Source organism: Schistocerca nitens, chromosome 7 (assembly GCF_023898315.1).
Source record: "Schistocerca nitens isolate TAMUIC-IGC-003100 chromosome 7, iqSchNite1.1, whole genome shotgun sequence".
NCBI lineage: Eukaryota > Metazoa > Arthropoda > Insecta > Orthoptera > Acrididae > Schistocerca > Schistocerca nitens.
Genome location: NC_064620.1, coordinates 301,652,726 through 301,675,482, shown reverse-complemented (window position 1 = coordinate 301,675,482; position 22,757 = coordinate 301,652,726). Strand labels below are relative to the sequence as shown.

Genomic DNA, 22,757 nt, shown 5'->3' with positions numbered 1-22,757 from the left:
GCGGTTTCTGGGCCTAATTTTTGACTCCAGGTTGTCATGGTTGCCACACCTACGTGACTTGAGGATTCTTGACTCTGTTCACCATGCTGGGATTCGACTGGCCACGGGTGCTTATCGGACCAATCCCGTACCCAGCCTCTGTGCTGAGGCTGGCGAACCGCCACTTACCATCCGGCGGCAGCTCCTGCTGGTGCGCCAGGCTTGTAAGTTTCTTGCAGCTCCCAGCTCGCCTGCTCACCATCTTGTTGCCCATCCACATTTGGACCGCCTTTTTTCCCGCCGCTCCCGGGCTACATTGCCGTTTGGGATCCGTGTGCAACGTGTGCTAGAGTCCCTCCGTGTGAGTCTGTACAACCCCAAATCCTAGGTTTTAACCGCCTGCCACCCTGGTTACTGAAGAGGCCCGGTGTGATTTTAGATTTATTGCAGTACAAGAGAGATTGCACTCCTGCCAGCGTTTTTAATGCAGCATTTTCTGCCATTTTATCTGAGAACCACGACTATGTAGCTGTTTTTACGGATGGGTCGAAACAAGGGGATTTCGTGGGTTGCTCAGTTGTTTCTCCGGATCGTGTCCTCATGGTCCGACTGCCTCAGACTTTTACTGTCTTTGATGCAGAATTGTCTGCGATATTGCGGGCACTGGAGCAGATGAGACTTTCTTCCTCTCCTAAATTTCTTGTCTTTTCCGGTTCACTCAGTACCCTTCACTCATTGCAACGTTTGTATCCGGCAGACAAAATAGTGCAGACCATCCAGGATGCCCTCCTCCGACTACAGCGACTGGGGAAGGTTGTAGCTTTCTGCTGGGTTCCGGGGCATGTCGGCATTGCTGGGAATGAAAGGGCAGATCTCGCAGCCAAGGAGGCGTGTCTCGATCCACAAGTATCTCAGTGTGCTATCCCCTTGCACGCACTCACCTCGCTGTTGAGCTCACGAGTCATGCGTCGGTGGGAGCATGAGTGGCTGGAAGTGACTGACAATAAGCTCCGTATAGTCAAGCCCACAACGCGTGTGTGGTGTACATCCTTTCAGCCCCATCGACGGGACGAGGTTCTCCTCACGCGGCTTCGAATAGGCCACAGCCCTATGACGCATGGCTTCCTGCTCCGGCGAGAGGACACCCCCCCCCCACACCAATGTGTGGTGCTTGCGGCGTCCAGGTCACTGTGCGCCACGTTTTATTGGATTGCGTTTTATTTTCTGACCAGCGGGCCGCGGCTGACTTGCCGGCGGACCTGCCATCTCTTTTAGGCAACACTCGGACCAATGTGGTTAAAGTTTTAAAGTTCTGTGCCATGTCAAATGTTTTTACAAAGATTTTAGGGAGAGGATTTTAACTTGTTCACTGTGTGAAAAGCTCGCCCATATTTTATGTAAGTGGTCAGCCAATGACAATTTCCTGTGGCATTCTTGTTGCTATGTTTTCCCTTTCCTTCGGTTTTACTTTCTTATGTGGTATTTTCCTTCTTTTCCTGCTTTCTTTGAGTGTGTTTTTCAGTTTTATTAGGTCTGTCCACATTCGTTCCTTTTAATGTGTGTCAGGGTGCTGATGACCTCGATGATGAGCGCCCATAAGCCCCAACACACACACACACACACACACACACACACACACACTCCAGTCGCGTATGGTTCGCGGGAAGAACGACTGTCTTCAGTATTTCTTCAGTTATCAACCGAAGCTTCGGAGCTGCCTTTCTAGTGCCCTTAACTTTCCCAAAGCCAAACTGATGTTTGTGTTGTCCTCTTCATTTTATCATGATTCGTGATAGTGACGCGATTTGACTGGGTAAATAATTGGACTGTGTAGAAATTGGGACTTTGGACGGGCCTGATCAGCGCGCAGTTGAGCGCCCCACAAATCAGACATCATCATCATCCAACAATCGCTTTATTTTCGGTTTCTTCACGTTTTTTCTATAGCCATTTAGCCTTAGCTTCCTTGCACTTCTTTATTTCGTAAGTTTGTGACTTGTCTAGCTCGTATCCCAGAATTTTTCTGAACGTTTTTGTACTTACTTCCTTCTTTCGTTAATCAACACTACTTCGCAGTTACGTTCCTTGTTCTTGCGTAATTCTTTCCAACTTCTGTCATTCTCCTTTTTAGAGACGTACAATGCTCTTCAACTGTACTGCCTACTGAGCTATGCGTTATGTAGTACATGTTGCTTCAGGGAACCTCAAGTGAGTCTCCTTATTCCTTAGCAATTCCGTATCCCACTTCTTTGCGTACAGATTCTTCCTGGTTAATCTCTTAATCTTCAGCCTCCTCTTCATCATTACTAAATTGTGATCTGAGTCCATATCTGCCCCTGGGTAAGTCTTACTTTCCAATATCTGACTCCGGAATCTCTGCCTGACTATGATGTAATATAACTGAAATCTTCCAGAATCTCCCGTCTTTTCCAAATGTATCTCCTCCTCTTGTGATTCTCGAACAGTGTTTCGCTATTACTAACTGATATTTCTTGCAGAACACAATTAATATTTTTCCTCTCTCGTTCTGCTAATATGTGAATATTCTCCCGTAATCCTTTCTTCTACCCCCTCCCATACAACCACGTTTCCCTCTCCCGCGCTTTTAGAATTTCAGTTCCTTTTAAGTACTGAATTAACGCTCAATATCCTCATATACTCTCTCTGTCTCTTCATGTTCTGTTGGCGATGTAGGCATGCATACCTGAACTATTGCGTTCGGTGTTGGTTTACTGTCGATTCCGATTAGAACAACCCTGTCACTAACTGTTCAGTTACTCACTGCCTGCGCTTCCTTCCTACCCACTTCAGTTATACCATTTCCTGCTGCATTTGATATTACCCCAAAACTCGTCTGACCTCAATTTCTTGTCTTCTTTCCATTTAATTTCACTGATTCCGTTATATCTAAGACAGAGCGCCTGCACTTCCCTTCCGAAATTTTTTTAACTTCCCTACCGTGTTCAAACTTCTGACATCCCACGCCTCAACGCTTAACTTTCATTCCAATTTTTGACGTGATTTGCGCATAATATCATGATAGTAAAGCGAATTTAAGATAATGAATGTTTTTTGGTTATAGTATATAGGAAATACTACAACATCCGAAAAAAATCCTTGATAACGAATTCTCAGTTATTTCCGTTGTTCTTTGGGGATTTTGTTAAACTTAACGTGAGAGAAACATCATTGCGAAATCTTAACCGGATATAGACATTTGACTGTCTAAATAGGGTGTCGCTTCTATGAGTCGTCAGACGCAGTTTGTCTGTTTTCGTGAGATATTTATAATTTCGAATTCACACTGTGTGCCTGGCGTCAGCCCAAACGATTACTGCTCATGAGGTCTATCATGGGAGGCCCTTGTAGACGAAAAGCGTCGCATCATTTCCCGTTAAATACAGAATGTTTTTTAAAGCGGAATTTTACGTGCCCACTCGATAGAGCGGTCCCAGATCAGTCTACTGCAATATTTCGTTTGTGGGTATGTAGAAACAGCAAAAATACGAAGAATAACCAGTACTTCTGCAGCCAGACACTGCCCTGGCCCACGCTGTGTGCTGGTGTGAAACATGCCGCTTTAGTGAGTCGCTGCTGGATTATTCTTCAGAGAATTTATTTCCCTGACTATACATAATCTATAAGACAAATGACGTGCTAGGCTAAAGCGACAAAATTAACACATAAGAGGAGCTGTGCACGTCAAGACCTTCGGTGGCAGACGCTTGCTGCATATTGCAAATTGATGCACTATGTATGTTTCAAAAATAGGTTTACTGCCTGTGAAGCATGATTCTAATTCTTGTGTGCTTGCGTTGGGCCCGACGGCAGTAAACCTGTGTAGACCTGTTGTTTTATGCAGAGAGCAGCAGTGCCTTCGAGTAATACAATATTTTTTAATTTGGAGGGTGGGGACGGCGAATGCGTTAATGCTAGCACTTCTCTCCCAGCTCCTTGCTTGCTACTTTTCGGAAAACGATGTAACAATCACCATAATAATGCATTTATGCCATCAAGTGTCTAACAAATACACATTGTAAGCTTTCTATAAAAGTTATCTATAAATGAAGATACTAATATTGTTATTTCAAAGACTCCTTCCTCGGGTAACGTGTGCTTTAGATATCACATTCAACTGCTGAGCGATACTGACTGTTGGTCGGCTTTGTGTTGCGTGCTGAATAGTGTCGTGAAACAAAACTTGAAACTTAGTGAAATAATGAATTTGAAATAATGAAAATTAATCTAACTAAATGCCAAAAGTAACTAATTGTGTACTCAATGAAAACTATTTAATTGAAACTCAATACTAAAGTACATTACGAAATTTAAGTGGCAGGAAGTGTAATTCCTAAACAGAAATTTCCACAAAAATAAAATACTGTTCTACTCAAGAAAAAATGGGTGTTTGAGATTATCTACAATGTTCACTGCAAATTAATCTACTTGCTTAGCAGAACACCTGATAATTCTGATTGCGAACTGCAAAATGAGATCTCCCTTGAAATAAAAGTAACTTGCCTGACACTTAGCGTGTTGTTTTGTGTCTGGTGTACTGACGTTCTCGGAAAAAAATGAGAATCATCAGCTAAGTAAACAATAAACTATTCACTACATAACTTGCATTCTGCTTGTCAAAAACAATCTGGATTTATTGTGTCGTAAGGTCCAATACATAAACGACAAAAATATCGAAAACTTTTCTAATACTAATGGAGGAGGGTTTTAGTTTAAGGAAAGTCGTTCTTGAAATAAAGCTCTGATTGCCGTCAATAAAACTATATAACATGAGAAGACTCTAACAGTTACGAATTTTTCTCAATATAAAGGTTATCGACGTTCCAACCAATTGCGTTATTTGTGAGATAATGAAAACAAGCATATCAAAGTAACACTAATCACGAATGTGAGGCGTTGCGCCTTACACCGCTCCTGTCTAGAGCCTGTGTATCAGGAGAATGACTAATACAACCATAGTGACAGATGGTCTGAAGCGTGTTCCGTCGAATACGTAGTTCTAATTTTCATCTGCTAGAGGACGGTAGTGCACAAGACATTCAAGAAATATGTCAAGAGAATGTTTTTGTGAATTTTTCTGTTTATTTCTTGAAGGCTTTTTGTTTATTCATGTTCGTATATGCTTTCAGTAGTGCGATTGATATGTGAATGTGGTCCAAAGTAAATACGTAGATAATTGTTCTACTGATAATACTGATAAACACTGTACCAACTAGCGTGAGAAAATTTTAAGACAGTGTGAATGCAACAAATGGGGAATTTTGTATCGTAATATGTTAAGTAAGTTTATGGTAAAAGGAAAGCAAATCGAGTGCAAATGAAAATAGTTAATGACGTAAAGTATACACAAATGTTAAGTATTTATTTCGGGAAAAAGCACTGTTCGAGAGTGTGTTATTTGTCGCTTGGTTAGTCATGAAAAGCGGAGACTAACGTAGGAGAATGTTTTTCTACTCGCCTTAAAGAAAACTGATCATTCAGAACGGAGTATTCTTGGAGATACAGAAGAGTTACATCAGTCTAGGTAGTCGGAACCCAGCCTTTCAGTGGTACGGTCGTGTGTAATATGAGCTCCGAACGAAGTTACAGTTTGCCGGTTTTAGTTTGCTATATGTCTCAAAAGTGCTTTAAAGTGATGGCGTATTTATTCCGATGTGTTTATTTTAGAAAGTATGTGAAAAGACAGTAATTTGAGCAGATCGGTGACGAAAAACTTCATTGCATAAGACACCAACAAACTTAATAGTGTGGCGAATATTTTCATTTAAGAACAACCCATGCTTAGCAACAGTTCAGATTTCGGAGAATACGTTACCATAAACTTGCTAACATGAATGAAAGGGTTTGTGCATGGCTGTGTTTAGCACGGGCTTGGTAGTGAACTCGAAATTCTCGACTTTCACCTTTCATTCAAAATTAAGACCTTTCCCCGAGTGTTAGAATAGTTACGTTGAATTCAGCCTGGTGCGACTTGAAGTACCGTAGGTTTCTACTCGGCTTTCCTACCGGCGATCTTCTGCAACAAAATCACAGGTACGTGCTGGTAAAAAGGACAAAAGGAACCGCGACGCCACAATTGTTATAAGTTGTCTGAGGGACAAAGATTTCCTTCATTTGATATTTCTTACAAATACTTCATTCTTAGAAGGTGGGAGACGAGGTACTGGCGGAATTAAAGCTGTGAGAACGGGGCGTGTGTGTGCTTGGGTAGCTCAGTGGGTATAACACTTGCCCGCGAAAGGGAAAGGTCCCGAGTTCGAGTCTCGGTCCGGCACATAGTTTTAATCTGCCAGGAAGTTTCACTTCATTCTTGTGCGTGCATTTGTTACATTTAGAAATTCCTCAAAATCTGCTCCTTCAATAGAATCAATAACATGTATTTACAAACGAAGTTTCACCTCCATAATAAAGTATTCCACATAATTTCTCTCAGATTCACAAATAGCAAATATTCTTCTCTAAAATCTCAGCTACTCGATACTGTTCATCAAATAAGAATGCCCTTGCGCTGCACAACTGACAGGCGAGCAAGCGAACCACAGATGAACACTAAGTCAAGGATTCTATTTACTACTCGTGCTGTGCGCTCATTCATCTTTGTCCCAGTACCGCAAAGGTCAATCTTTTTTCTTTACAGTGGTAGAAAACATTTGACAATCTTACATTTTTTTTTGTTTCTGCAAGGACATCTGCACATCTTTGCAGATAATTCAACAGTGTGCTAATTCAAGTCATTTTAAAGAAGTAGAATAATATGTATTTCATACCAACAAGAAGTCGACAAACGTGAACGTCACTGACAGGGGATAAAACGGTGTGTTCTGCGCTCTTTTTTTTTACTGGGGTGTTCAGATACAAGTAGATACAAGTAATTACTCGATATTTTTGTTTCAATATGAGTTCTTTTAGAAACGAATCATGCTTTCATTAATTAGTTGGTGTAGAAGGAAAAGTACTTGTATCGAGTCGATTTTACGTATCTTAAGGTATCCAAAACTACGCTAATGACTGTTTGTCAACAGAACTTAATAGCATCATATTAGTATTGCCAGATGTCAAAGATTGTAAGGACGTTTTACTAAGGGAGCAGAAGGAAAGGCCTGATTTGATTGGATTACATTATACAGCCATTGCTACTCTATTGGATCCAAGGTTAAAAAAACTTGCATTTTCAAGATCTAGCGGCACTCAGGCGAGCCATAGAATAACTGAAAGGTAATTTTTATCAGCTAGAAACTAGCTCAACTGAATCTGAGGAAGATGCTGCTTCGCCTACTGTAACACAGGAATATTTTTGGAAACATCACAGATAGCTAGCACGTGGCCACAGAAAGCAAAACGGATACACATGAAAGTGACGAGTTATACCGTTATTTGTGAAACCTGACATGTATTTAAAAAACAACCCATTTGAAGAATGGCAAGACATGAAAGTCATTTTCCCGTGCTTGTACAAAAGTGTTCAACAATACTTTAATGTCAATGCAAAATCTGTGCTTGCTAAGTGTTTATTATTTTCAACTATGACTCAGGAACAGGATTTAATGTGTTAAAAGCGGATAACCATGACTAGGTACCGATACGTTTGTAGTACTCATATAAGTAGTATCGCAAGACGACCTGAGTACTAGCCATGTGAGTATGTATCAATAGTCTGATGGTATCGAAAAGTCCCTAATCGTGAAGGTGCAACTTTCTGCCTTCTTATTATTATAAGCAACGTACAATATTCCTTAATTTAGCGAGCCTAAACTTGAAAACTAAACGATCGATAAATTAGGTAATTTAACAAATAATTCCCTATTTTTTTGTATTTTTGAACCAAGCCAAGTAATAAAGTAATTTTGCTTTTTATACAACATAACAGCGTTAAATAGCATCGAAGTTTTTCCAATAAAGCGCTTCCGAATAGGGTTTCATTGCTGCCCTTGAAGCTCATGGATTAATTTCCGTCGTCCAGACTTTATAGCTTCTGGAAAGTGCCTGCGGCCGAAGCCATTCGTTAGAGCTATTGTGTTGGGAAGCCTAACGCCACGTGCGCGACGTAGCTCGGGCTGCTAAACGTTACTTGTTTGTTACAACGTCGATACTCTGGCTCCTGCTATCGAATTTTCGATGATGTGTTCCGCAGTATCCTTTCAAAATTTTTGAGTGCGACCATTTCCGAACAAAGTCGGATTCTATCAAAAATGCATTGCGTTTTATGCTTTAACTTCTCGGTCAAGTTTTGGTTACAGACTTTCAGATCATTTCCTTACAAAGGAAACTGATGTTCGAGATCGCTGTCGTCGAATGAACGACACTCGGTACCTACGATATTGCAAGGAAGTTTCTGAGTCGAATTACACATTACCTTTAATCATTTCTGGGAAACTGAAAACACGGGAAATCAAGTAACTAATATAGTGAAAGTAATAAACAACTTTCGGATTACCCCTGAAGCACAGTACACCCTCTTGAGATCGTCCCACCCCAATAGCTTTCTCGCGATACGCCTCTTTGAAAGTCCTCCCGAAACTTGGCTCTGCTGCATGTTTACTCTAGGCTCTCCTCTGTTTGAAACTTCACCAAAGCCAAAATCCACTGCAACATTTAGGAGAACTGCTTTCTTACGGTGCGTTTCGTTCTCCTAAACAAAAGAACGAACATACGATCAGTGTTGCTATTTTAATTTTCCTTTAGGAGACTGCAGCATTGGAGAAAAATGGGATAACTTTAGCTTTTCCGATAGTTCAATTGTATTGTACAAATATTTCGTCATTTAAATTGACTGGGATTCCTAGGGTTGTACTATAGAGAAAAAACGGTAAACGAACTCCAACAATGAGACACGAAGTTGAGGCTACTTTGGCTAAACGATTACCATGGTTCTAGCTACATATTTATACAGGGCGATTCAGCTACTCTAACCGACGCCATTTTATCCAATCCGCAATGATATATCTGGCCTTCAGAACGCGCGCGCCAGATTTTCATATTCTCTCGCTCACTACGCGCTGACTGTTATTCATACAGAGACTTTAGTGTCGATAAATATTACACTGAGGTACGTTTTCCCTAGAGGTCGTAATTTGAGTTTTTGTTTTTTTTAAGGTACAAAAGTAATCCACAAATGCTCCCCTACTCCCACACTTATCCCATCCCACCATTGTATAATAATTTGCGATTGCACGAATTACTTCCCAGACTCAGCTTTTCTTGATCTTCGTTGCCTGGCTTTAGTTTGCCAGTGAGTCAAACACTTACAAATTTTAAAATTGACGTCTGTGTAAGCTTTTTCTATCTACTGTGACTTTTAACAGCATAAAATAAACAATTACGTCATTGTATTCTTCAGGCCTTCTGACTGCGAAACTATTATGCTTGTGACGGTTAAATCTGGATCGAATTATCAAGGTAATTAGTTTTAGCGTAACGTTCACAAGTCGTTTTCCCTTCATCTTCACAGGCACGTTTGAAATAATGTTAACGGTATAACCAACCATGTTGGTGCCATAATAACCTAACAGAGATCAAAGAAGGTCGAATAGAGGGAACAGGTTGTGTAGTCGGAAATTTTTCTACAAAGGACCTGCCATTTTTCTGTAGCACTAATAATTTGCGCGTAGTGAGCGTCCTAATATGAAAATTGTGTATTTTGAAGGACTGATATAACTTTGCGGGTGACATAAAATAGCGTCGGTAGAGACAGCTGATTCACACTGTTGTTACGTAGTAAAAGAAATGCAAAAATGGTTCAAATGGCTCTGAGCACTATGGGACTTAACTTCTGAGGTCATCAGTCGCCTAGAACTTAGAACTACTTAAACCTAACTAACCTAAGGACATCACACACATCCATGCCCGAGCCAGAATTCGAACCTGCGACCGTAGTGGTCGCGCCGATCTAGGCGCTGTCACGCGGTTCGAGACTGTAGCGCCTAGAACCGCTCGGCCACACCGGCCGGCCAAAGAATGCATTTCGTGACGATAAACTCGGAACGAAAGAAGAAAGTACTGTGAACTGTTCCAGTCGATATGTATACGACATATTTTTTTGGCCACAATTTACAGTAGTTCCCCGTAATTTCCCTTTCTGCTGTTCACCTGTCCCGGAAGCGGGAGCTGTCGTTCAAGAATCTCGAAAGTAAACGCGCGTATAGGACGCTCTCTGTAGGCCTGCAAACAAATTATTATTATGAATACCAGGTTTGCAATGCTGAACTTCTCTAATATCTTTGTTGGCCGTTTTCTTGCTTAGCACTGGGGGAGAGATTTGCAATAAATGCAAGCTAAGTAAAGGACTAATGCCGTTGAGCCCTTTAACACTGGATTGGGATTCGATCTGAAAGTGGCGAATTATTTGTTTTCACTGTTTTCAGTTGTTTCTTCCCGCCAGGGACGCCTATTACTGACGTCAAACAGTCAAATGACGGTATGTTTGTACGGCCCTAATGCATGAAAGATTCCTTAAAGGTGAAATCCCAAGATGGCAACAGAGGATAGCCGAAACTGGTCGACTACATGAATAGTGGTTTTAGCTGTGCTGGCAGACGAAAACGTATTGTTTTTAAAACTTCTACTTTCTTTTTTCCGACGCCCCCAAACTGTTCAGATTTTACTGGACAGAAGCGTTGGGCCGCTTAGCCATTTTACGTATGACTAGAATTTTCTGTGGTTCTCGGCAATATTCTTGCTAAAGTATGATTCTGATAGTTGTTACATGCTTCACGCATCGTTTTCTTTATATAGATGCAATAATTTCTCCTAACTCATTCCTGTAAGACGATACATAGAAAACAGTGGTTCGTCAGCGACTTGCCGCAGATCTCGAATTTAAACAACGTACTGACATCACCCATGAGATTATTTAGAAGCTAAATATTCTTATCGCTTGAATAGAGAGTAAAATTAAGTTACCTGGAGGAATCTGTTGGGAGCTCAGGAGCTCAAATATTGAAGAGCTGATAAAATTTTGAGCATAATCGCAGGCGGAAACGGACTCTGATCGTTGTTTTGGGCTAGTATTTGTAGGATTTTACCTTATTAGTCTGCCAATGGAGGAGGGAAGAATAGTGGTTTCTTTATCTTGGGATGCTACATGTCACAGACTATATTCACCCACGATATTATTCCATGTAGCCATTATTGTAAACATGGAGTGGCGTTACAGTAATCTAGTACTGTGATGACCAAGAAAAACGCATCGTGCTGTCAATAGTTTGAGGTCAGTTGTACACATACTACGAAACCTTATTACGCGCTAACTCGCAGTAAATCGACCGAAGCGTCCTCAGTCTCAGGTGCACTAACATTACGGTCGATTAATAGTTCTATATTTGTAGTTTGTATTGAGCGTTGTGTTATTTGAGATTTCGTGAGCATAAGCTTGTTATCAGTCAGGGCTTAAAAATTATCTTATGATGTTCTATTAACGAGCATAAACAGTGATTACAGTTAAACTGAAGTTGCAATTTCTAATGAATACTTGTACTCTTTGAAATGTACTATCACTCAAATGAGAGTGTACCTGCAGCTTATTGAAATTAATACTATTCAGTGAATAATAATGATGTTACTGACATCGAAATAAGGACGTCTATTAGGAAATACGTGTGTTCCCAGAAGAGTGTGATGGGGAGTTAAGCGTATCCCTACGTCTTCTTGAAGACAAGTGACACTCGCAACCAAAACTTATTAACGTAGTAAGAAACTAATAGCATGAAATAATATATTGGCTATAAAAGTACTGATATTATGCGTTTTTGTACACTTGGTTAGCAAAATCGAGAAAGCCACATGTGTCTTCAGCATGGATGGGTAATCGAAGCCATTTCGCGAAAGTCAATGTCTGCCACAACGTGGCAATAGATATTCCATGGATCACCATTCTGCGCTAGAGAAGCACAGACCATTATACCTCCATGGCGCTGACTTCCCGAATATTATTATATTAACAACTCTAGCTTGTTGCAAGAGAAGAAAGATGAATTTTAAAAATAAATACGACTACTCTTATTTACGAAAGAACTAACGTAGAGATGACTTGGCTGACGTTGTATCGAAGAAGAAAATTTATAAATTATTGCGAGCTCATAATTAGTAAGGAAAGTTATTTATAAAAACGTGGAGCAGAAGAAATATAAACTAGATTTTAAAGTGTTTATCTCAGTTCTTGAGAAGAAGCTCTAGGGAACAACGGTCACACAATTGGATGGAATAAGCCAACACCACGCATGAGTGAATTCCTTAACATATTTTATAAGGACATGAGTATTAAATATTTAACATAGTCTACATAGGTGTTCTAGAATCTACATCTACATGCAAGCCACCATTTCCTGTTCCACTGGCAAATGGAGAGAGGGAAAAAACAACTGTTAATATGCATGTGTACGAACCCTAAATTCCCTTAGCTTGTCTTCGTGTCCTTACGCGAGATGGACATTCGTGCCAGTAGATTCAGATTCTCCTAACTTTCACACTAGTATTTTACCGAAATACCATCGTCTTCCCTTTAGGGAAGTTTTTTGAATTCATGGTGCGCCGAATTATACTCGAGTGTCGATCGAAACCAACGGCAACAAATCCAGTAGCACCCCTCGAAATTGCTTCAAATTCTTCCTTTCATCGCACGAGGTGTGGATCCCAAATACTCGAGCATCTAGCCCCCTACTACGTTAAGCAGTAATCAATAATTATTTTACGTGTTATGTGTGTGCCAAATATATACCAATGAAGTGAATATTACAGCAAACTGGAAAAAGGATAATTTCAGATTATCTTGCCGATAATTTCCATTCAGATGCTCCAGAAATGAGATGTGGGCTTGCTACGAAAAGATTAATATACTTTTCTTACAACTCTGTATGTTATTATTACAAACTGCCACATCCTTAAAATTTACAACTCGTTTCATATAAACTTGCCAAAAGGTAGCAGTCAGCAAACCAGCAGTTTGGTTGCTCCATGGGCTCTAAACATCAGAGACTGGTTTCTGCTGGATGTATCGCACCTAAATAAAATTTGAGACTTTCTTACTTAATCCCACACAATATGTCGCGTAGCATTTCGAACTGTAGATGAAGCGCTACAGTCAACATCCTGTAGCGAAGCTAGCCCACACAAGTACAGCGAGTGAATTACTACGTTTTCTCCCAGTCGCTCCGTCAAGGTCAGTCGAAGAGAGCACCTAAGGGAATGTCACCAACCGCAAACAAATGCGAAATATACTTACGTACATCTTAAACGTTTAAATATCGGTTCAAATCTTGGTCAGATTATGTAAGACTACGAAAATGTTAAATATTATGAATCTCAATGTTAACCACTAATTAGTTTTTGTACAACTCTAATAGGCAAGCAGTATTAAAGCTTCAGGCGTCTACTTTTGGAGTTTATCAAGAGAACACGTGATAGAAGTTTACACCTCTTTTACTTTTTGAATTATTTCACTTTTTTCAGAAATGTTACAACCGAATAATATTAAAGTTACAGAGTTAAACTTTTGGAATTAGGCTCCGTTTGTCATGAAAACGTATGGGAAACGTTTCCATGAAGATACCTAATCTACTTTTATAATTATTAAGAAAAAACCAGTTTCTGTAGTTACATTTTGTAACAATAGTTTGATTAACAAAACTTTGTTAATAAGCTACAAAGCCAAGATAACAGCTCTATATTCGTTATACGAATGTAATAATGAAGCAGCACCAAGTTTAAAGATAATATTATAAATCGTCAATGTACGGAAGCTAAGACTGACACAGTTCTCAGGCCAACATCTACCGACAGTCCATCTGAAAAACTTTGGGGTTCAAAATTTAAAAGTTAATGGATTCAGAATTTTATAGAATTTACATAAAATACAGAGACACTTAAGAAAAATTGGTATAGTTGTTAGTACTCAACTAACAATGACATACCAATTTTTTATTATAAAAGGTACTGGCTGACACTGCTGCCAATGCTAGAAGCAGTTTTGGTGCAAGTGTTCCCTTCGCCAACTGCACAGGGCCTATATGACTAATGAAGTCTCCGCATCTGAGTAGTTATGTAATCGTTGTCAGTCATACGAGCATGTGGTACTCCCCACTGTGCCAATTCACATCAGTTAAGCCTCCGATTGCGTTAGTAATGGCTGAAAGTATCTTTTGCGCTAAATGGCATATCGCATATAACTGGTGAAATTGCGCAAAAGTGAGCCTCATGGGATTATTAATACTTTGTGAGCGGTCCGGTATTTTGTATAGAAATCTTTGTGGCAAGTGTTAGATATTATTCTCCACGTTACAGGCGAACCATTAACTTCTCGCAGATGCGGCCAAACAGTAGAAATCGTCTCTCTGCGGTTTCGATTGATGAGTGCGATACGAAACATTAATTATTTGAAGAACCAATTCGTTGTGCGTGTGAACATTAGTTGCAATATAATACAGTGTATCGTCATACGACAGTAGACTTTTATTTATCTCTGTGGTTGCTGACTCTCTTAGAGTTTTCTTAGATATAAAATTTTATTTCAGTTTAGGCGAGATGAGAAGTGGATTTGTGTAATGAAGATATGGACAGTACGTTCTCCGTTGCTTTCTGACGGTCAGCACAAATAGTTTTCACGCCCGCGTAAAAGCCTGTGGTATCTAAAACCATCGCACAGGGCTAACCAACATTTGAACTTACAGAACTAGAGAACAAACACGTCATATTATTACCAGCAGCACCACGATCACCGCATCCTGAATGCTTCACTGGGTCTAATCAAGAATTAATGGTTCAAATGGCTCTGAGCACTATGGGACTCAACTGCTGTGGTCATAAGTCCCCTAGAACTTAGAACTACTTAAACCTAACTAACCTAAGGACAGCACACAACACCCAGCCATCACGAGGCAGAGAAAATCCCTGACCCCGCCGGGAATCGAACCCGGGAACCCGGGCGTGGGAAGCGAGAACGCTACCGCACGACCACGAGATGCGGGCCAAGAATTAATGTCGATACTGTGTACCCATACACGATACAAAATATTAAATCGTGCGACAACAGGTCAGACACAAAAAACAAAGTACAATGAAAATTGTAAAAAAAACCTCTGAAAATGCTCTTTAAATTAGCTGTAATAACGGTAATTTACAATAAAATTAAATAATAATGATACAAACTGTATAAGAAAACGGTATAGGATCTTTTTGTAGTTAATTGTTCTTTTACTCGCTGGCGAAAGAAACTACAAAGACTATCGATATTGCCCGCATCTCGTGGTCGTGCGGTAGCGTTGTCGCTTCCCACGCCCGGGTTCCCGGGTTCGATTCCCGGCGGGGTCAGGGATTTTCTCTGCCTCGTGATGGCTGGGTGTTGTGTGCTGTCCTTAGGTTAGTTAGGTTTAAGTAGTTCTAAGTTCTAGGGGACTGAAGACCATAGATGTTAAGTCCCATAGTGCTCAGAGCCATTTGAACCATTTGAACCACTATCGTTATTACTCACTCTCTCTTCCAGTCTCGAAGCTAACGCACGCTACGGCGGCCATTCCGCACTGTAAGTTGTAAATTTTAAATAATATATGGTAATTTACGCTGATTGTGCATTTTTCTTTCATGTACATAGTGACCTTCATTCTGAAGTGAAAATATTGTTTGTAAGGTTTCCAGCACGCGGGATAAACAACGAGAATGGTCCAACATTCGACCATTCTTGGCATATATCTTGCATAGAAATATTTCATTATAATTTCATTGCGTTCCGTTATCAACGTACGCTGTAAAAGACACGCACCATAATTATTAAGGAAAAGAAAGTAAATATTTTAATTGATTTCGTTTTAAGGTAAAAAGTAGGAACATTCAGTTAAGTTCAGATATTGGAGGCTCCTCGGAAAGACGAAGATCATTACGTTTAAAAAAGGGACATACTTCCTTTTATGAAAAGATTTATTTTAATTAAATTTCACTACAGTAAAGATATCCTGCAGCAGTATGTGATAACAGGAAATACAATCCCTGAGATTATGTTTACTTTTTTGTCAGTATGGCCACTCCACGTAGACATGAGTTTCCAACAAATTCTAAAGGCGTCTCACGCAATCCTATATCATCAAGGCTGTGAGTCGAACGCTGTTAAATAATCAGAGCTTAGAGAACAATTCTACGAAAATATAGGTTCCGGTCCCCCATATTATCATGAGTCTTTCTTGTGTCCACTCTGCCACACAAGTGCACTATTCACGCTCCTGCCTGGCGTAAATATCAGTAAAATTAGGCGGTCTTCTCATCACATTCGTTGTGTACACCGTAAGTATACTTGAGACGGTGTCCGGACCGGGGCGGTAGCGGTACAACTGGATACGGTAGGCCTGGAGAAAAGTGTGGACACTCTGCTTCTCAGAACTAACACAACTACTAAAGAGCTGACGGAAGTGGCGTTACTCAACATTAGCTCCGTCTGTTGAAGGTGAGTAATCTTTTTCTGGTGTGTTTATACACTCTAAGGAAAATTGCTTAAAGTTGTTGAGTACAACCAATAAACTATGGTAGGACTTACCATTTGCTTTACGAAATAGCAACGATCAGCTCAACGGCTTCGATATTTCTTCTACTGCCTGTCAGACGAAGTGTCTTACTTCAGCTTTCTCTCAGTTGGGATAAGGGGCCATTTTGTGACTTACCTTGTATATAGTGCGTGAGCTTGCACATGACGCTGCCATACAGCCATAACTTGCTGACGGAACCGCTGACAGCCATGGGCATGCAGATCAGCGTCACCAACAGATCAGCGGCTGACAGGTTCACCAGGAAGTAGTTGGTCACACTGCAACACCAACAGATTGAAATATTCAACAATCGTGGTATCAAACGTGCATGTAATGAATAAACAGCGGAAATTCATTTATGAATTGTTTTGAAGTAAGGTATTAAATAATATTTGATCCGCTTTCTTTTCTTCAACTACGTATATAATGTTATGGGAGGCCGACTGGTTGAACACTGTTGTAGAACATCGGTTTGTTGATCTTTTAAATAATTGGGAAGTCCGTTGTGTACCTGTGCATTTGAAATGTTTTGATCAAAAATTTCAGGGCGTTTCTTTTGAAACGGTTATAGTTTACATGTAAATGCTTATATATGAAAAGGTAAGTGCTGTTCTGTTTCTGTCACTGGAGCTTTGGAGCATGTCAAAAACAGTTACACGCATTTTGAAATTACGCAGTACCCATTGCTGGTACAGAGTGACTAAATATTTGAAAATATGTTTAGCATTTTGGCAAAAGGGCACTGTTTGCACGAATTAATTTTCTTGCCATATTCTGTATTTAACAAACTTCATTAACCATCAATGAACATGACGTATTTGGGCATAAGTTATACATTAACATCTGCATCTGGAAATTTGCGAACTAGAAAAACTAGACCAACGAATATCCGTTGAATACAGGGTATTTGTACCAGTATCTCCCTCTGGTGTTTGATGAGCACACGTATCCCACTTTCGCTCTTAACAGATAAGCCTGCATCGAATTCCACCACTTTTCTCTGTCCATCTCGGTCTCTTTCTCTTTAATCAAACTACTGCTGTAAACACGCTGTTGTAAAACACTTGGCCATCCCAGGATTTTTCCAGACAGTCTGAGGCTGGTGTTACGTTTAAAACGAGCAACGTTGTGAGACCTAAACCCCTAAAATGCTTCATAGCGAATTCCGCAGCTATCAGGTCACTGTGACTGAAGTACGTTACAAGCGGCTGTGTAGTCTCACAAGACCGACTGTTCTGGCATTAAAAAAAAAATGAGTAAGTTTAGTATGAATGAGTGTTATTTGGTTGCCTTTGCTGCGTTACGTGAACTGCTTTCCTCTTGCATTTCCCAACAACATTAACGGTACGACATCTCTTTCTACAACTTTGTCGTCGGATAGCATACTGCGTGTGTCCGAATTTAATCTGCAAAATTTGTAAGATTTGTCCGAGATATTTACTAAGTATTTGTCATGACCACCAGTGACCCTTTACAAATGATGCGGCTATCGTTCCTTCGGCTTGTTACCCCAGATACCTTTTTTCTGTGAAAATACCTTCACAACAATTAAAAGGCCTGTAATATGCAAACACTAAAACGCACAACGCAAAACACAATAATGCAACAACCCTCAGACAATAATTGTGACCATGCTTGATAATTTCAGGAATCGTAGCAATATGGGACAATTATTTACGCTATTCTGCTACGATTTCAATGTAATTACTTTATAAATAATAGATTTCAGCTATCAGTCGTCCATTTTAAATTTTATTGGCAGATCTAGATTTGAGCTAAAAACTATCTGTTCTCAATGCATTATCATTTTTGCTCAATGCATGTAATGCCTGTTGGTCGGGCTTCATCCACAGTTCATTGAATACCCTGGGTGAAGCCCGACCAACAGACATTACATGCACTGATCCAAGATGATAGTGCATTGAGATTGGATAATTTCCATCTGAAATCTAGATCTGCCAATTAAATTAAAAAACGACGACTAATAGCTGAAATCTATTATTTACAAGTCAATATAACAGTCACTGAGTGCAACAGCCTTCTGAATGGAAAGTAACCTGATGATAATTACTTTATGTTTTACGTATTGCGAGACATTTCCAGCATGTTTTGCTCATCAGGTATTTATGCATACAAATGCACTTTGTCACTTAATGATAAAATGTGTGAATATAAATTAACAAAAAACACCATGTTGCTCACAGTTCTGCTGCCGGAGTGGCTGTTGCTACTTATGGGGTGTGTGGAGAGAGGGGGTGGGGATCTGTGGTGCAGATAGTCTGTACACAGATGATACTGTCATTGTGTTTGATAGCACAGATGATAAAGTAACAACCCTCTCAATAAATACAATAGCCTGCATGAAAATAGCTATTTCATACTTGCGTATGAAGGGAACACTATCATACCATTTCTTGACATGAAATATCGAGACGGAACTTGTAGCTGCCTTTGAATGTCCACAGGAAACATTCTGGTTTAGACAGCTCTTCAATCTCTTATACACATCCCAGCTTCCAAAAATGCAGTTCTATACAGACCCTATAACTTTTCACTTCAACCTACAGAAATCCAACAGCAAATAAAGTCATCAAATATACAGTAAACAACGGATGCACTCGTTCAGTCTTTAATACCAGGTCGCAGCGGACAAAAAATAAACCGAACGAACAACAGCCTACTATGCCCACAAATGACAGCAGCCCAACTGTTACATACGTAGAAATGCGATTTATGGTATAATGTTTGATATATCAGTTGTGTTATGCAAAAGCACAAAAATAAAAATCTGCATCAGCACTACCAACAACCTAAGTACGAAGCTTATTCACAATATAAAACCGTCGGACCCTGAAATTGAAGTGTCTGTCATTTACAAAATTACCTGCAGCCAGCACAACAACTATTAAACAGACCAGACTGGCAGAAATTACTGAATTAGGTTTAAAGAGCATATAGACTGGTATTGACTGTAGCAATTTGGAGAATTAGCGGTGTCAACACACATTAATCACACCGATCACTCTTTAAAAATGAAAAGCTACCTTGAAGTTATGCATAAAATTAGGTAAATAAAAGAATGGATAGTGTGGAAGAAATGGACATATTCATTCAAAGTGTAAGAAATGGAGATAATATCCTTAATGACATACCTGAACTCAAAAACTCGTAATTCTTCGGTTGCCTTAAGCCATTTTTAATGCAATAGTTTTAAACGTACGAGTATGAAACGAATGACTAACAAATTGTCAGTATCACGAATATCACTGTAAAGAAGCCATAGCCCATACCCATACACATATTAAAAGACAGTCATATTTTAGTAAGTGCATAAGGTTTACGCCTGTGTACAAGCATTTTGTGCAGTGAAAAACGTCGAAGTCAGTATCAGACTAAGCATGTTGCATAACAACGCTGCCAATATGCCTACGACGAGTACGAAGCTTTAGCACATTACAATCGTAAGTGAACAACCGACTTGCCGTATTTTACGAACTGTAAGACGCTATGCGCTATAAGACGCACCTGGATTTTAAGCAAATATTTTAAATATTAAACATGTTTGCGATTTTTATTATTAGGTTGCATAGCCAGACTGAAAAAAGAATCTTAGTGTATAAAACCGAAATGACCTGTAAAATCCCTAAAAATCGTCATCTGAACCTTCTTCTTCTTCTTGTTATTTCTCTTCGTCATAATCGTTGCCCTCTTGGTATATAAGATGGTCTTCACTGCCATCGAGAGCGTTACTTATGCCGCACTTCTTGAGAGATTAAACAATAATGTCTTATCTTACCATAGACCACAACTGTTTTATCCACTGACAGACTTGCTTGACTGTAGATCGGTTTAAAACTCCCTTTGGCGTGAATGGAATCCTGTATTGCCAGGTAGAGATGAGTTTCCTCGCAGCATCGAATGTATGAGTATTTTTAAGACTGGTGGGCATTTTAAATCAAACAAAGGATATTTTTATATCAATTTCGGGTACAAGGAGCACTGAAGTTTTCAGGCAATTTTTCGAAGACAAAAGTGCGCCTTAGTGCCCGTGAAAGACGGTATTAAAAGTGTATCACACTATTACCGCACCATAACAACTGATCCAAAATTACTTGCATTCCACACTGGCTGTGGTATCTATAGCAACAAACAAGGAGGCACAGCCTCATTCCAGCAGAAACCACAACTGGATATCGATTACTGACCACCCACCGCTCTCCTCCATCCCCTACCCCTCTTGTATTTCCCCTCAATAGCAACTGCAGCAAAAGAACAGTACAGAAAACTCTATTCGATGTTAATTTATATTAACATTTTATCTTCAAGTACGTATGAACGCCTGATGCTGGGTGAAACATTCTTGAAACGCGTTGCAATACATTAAATCAAACATAGAATTATTAGATGTCACAGTTTGCAGAAAAATGCAAACAGTTAATCCTCAGTCAGATTCAATATTACTGTGATGTGGTAGCCTTCTCTCTGAGAACAACTGAGTGTAGGGTAGTTCTATCATTAAATTCACTGAACCAACACACGAAGTACGTATCGAATAACTCTGCGTCACTAAACCTATCCATACCGGTGTGTATCATTCTCACAGTAAAACCTAGGAAAAGCAAACACGCGACAGAACTGAGCATTACTGTATGCAAGCTTGCGGTCGAAGAATAATGTGGGTGTCACTGTTGACAAACCAAGTATCATGAGGGAATGATAAATGATTGTATCCAAACAAGTCATAAAGCACAAGCTCTACATTGTTGTGGGGATATTTTCGTTGCAATACAGACTCCAAAAAAAAGGGAAGTAACAAATAAAAACTAAATGAAATTACTCGGTAACAAACGCCGGAGACTACAGGTCGGTAACATTAATATCCCTGCAAAGCTTCTGACAGTTTGGCAGTGGAATTGCGGACCATGTAGTATATAGCAAATATACTATCACTCTTCCCTACAGCATTCGGCTTCGTCTCCAAGTTCTTCAATCAACGCTAACACGTTGATTTACACAGGGCGCTCTTTAATTCCCCTCACAAGCTCCTAGAACATGGAGGGAACTGAGTAGATAATATTTGGGAATGGAACCCAAGTCAGGAAACATACCGATTACGCGCTACAAATATTTGAAAATATGTTGGTACCTTGACCACATTTACAAGTAATTTATTATGTGTGCTTCAGTACAACAAGTGTTTACAATTCCACTCGTTAATAACCGACAAAACAAAATGAAAACTTAATGAGTTTTCACAAATACTGTTGTTTACAGTTAAACCGGTTTTGTACTTTGTCCTTTGTCCTTTTTAAAGGAGGGTTAGCATGCTGATCCACTACGACAAAGATTCGGTGTGGCTACCACTAAGTTCTGTGCACACTTTTTGCCTGCGAATGATGTCGTAGTGTACACGCTCTATCACACCTCGTGTCTCTGAAATGTGACCGGCAGAGACCACAACTCGTGCCATCAGGTCTTCTTTTGTCTCTACAGGAGTCCCTTAAACCAAACAGGTCATTCGACACCTGAGGAAAAAGTCCAGACGAGTCAAATCCAGTGATCGTTGAGGTCATGCGATTGGACCTCATCCGTCTATTCGTCTGTGCCCATTGCTCCTCCAGATATTCCCGGAAATAACGTGAAAACTGAATGGATCCGCTGTCGTGCTGAAATCACACGTCTTCTGTTCTATCAGTCACAGCATCCAATACCTCACCCAATACTTGTTGCAGGACGGTCAACTAGATGGGATCTATGAGCTTGTGGGGGAACATTTACGGTCCGACTACACGACCACCCTGAATACCAGCCCACACATTGATATCAAATCCGTGTTGGAATTCTGGTTGTGCGTCGCATGTGAGTTTTCGGATCCCTGGGCATGGCTGTTTCAAGAACTGAGAAAGGAAACCCTAGTAAATTCACATGCATCTGTGAGGAGAACACGCCGTGGAAATACTAGAGGCTCGTTGATGCAGCGGCGCAGAAACTGCGTGTAGAACTCAGTGCGTGGTACAAAATCTGCTGACATTGGTGACTCTATCCTTTGTAGTTGGTATGGATGTAGCTGTCAGTCACGAAGATGCTGCAACATTAATTGCTGTTGCAATAGCTCGTCCACTCGTTGATAGGTTCTTTTCAAATTACGTAGCACGATCTCTTTCAGTTCGGATGTGTAGTGTCTCCTTCGAGGATCAGTCACATTTGCTGTCAGTGAGAGTGCCCCTTTCTCGAAGCCGTTGCGTAACTGTGGCGAAA

At 40.1% G+C, this 22,757-nt stretch overlaps 1 protein-coding gene across 1 annotated transcript in view; it reads right to left on the bottom strand.

Moving 5' to 3' along the window:
• Positions 1–22,757, bottom strand: part of LOC126195584 (galanin receptor type 2-like) — a 564,913-nt gene that overhangs the window by 114,667 nt on the left and 427,489 nt on the right. Inside the window, exon 3 of the mRNA XM_049934210.1 lies at positions 16,635–16,777. Within this exon, the coding sequence (XP_049790167.1) occupies positions 16,635–16,777 (143 nt within the window). The remainder of the gene's footprint in view (positions 1–16,634; positions 16,778–22,757) is intronic.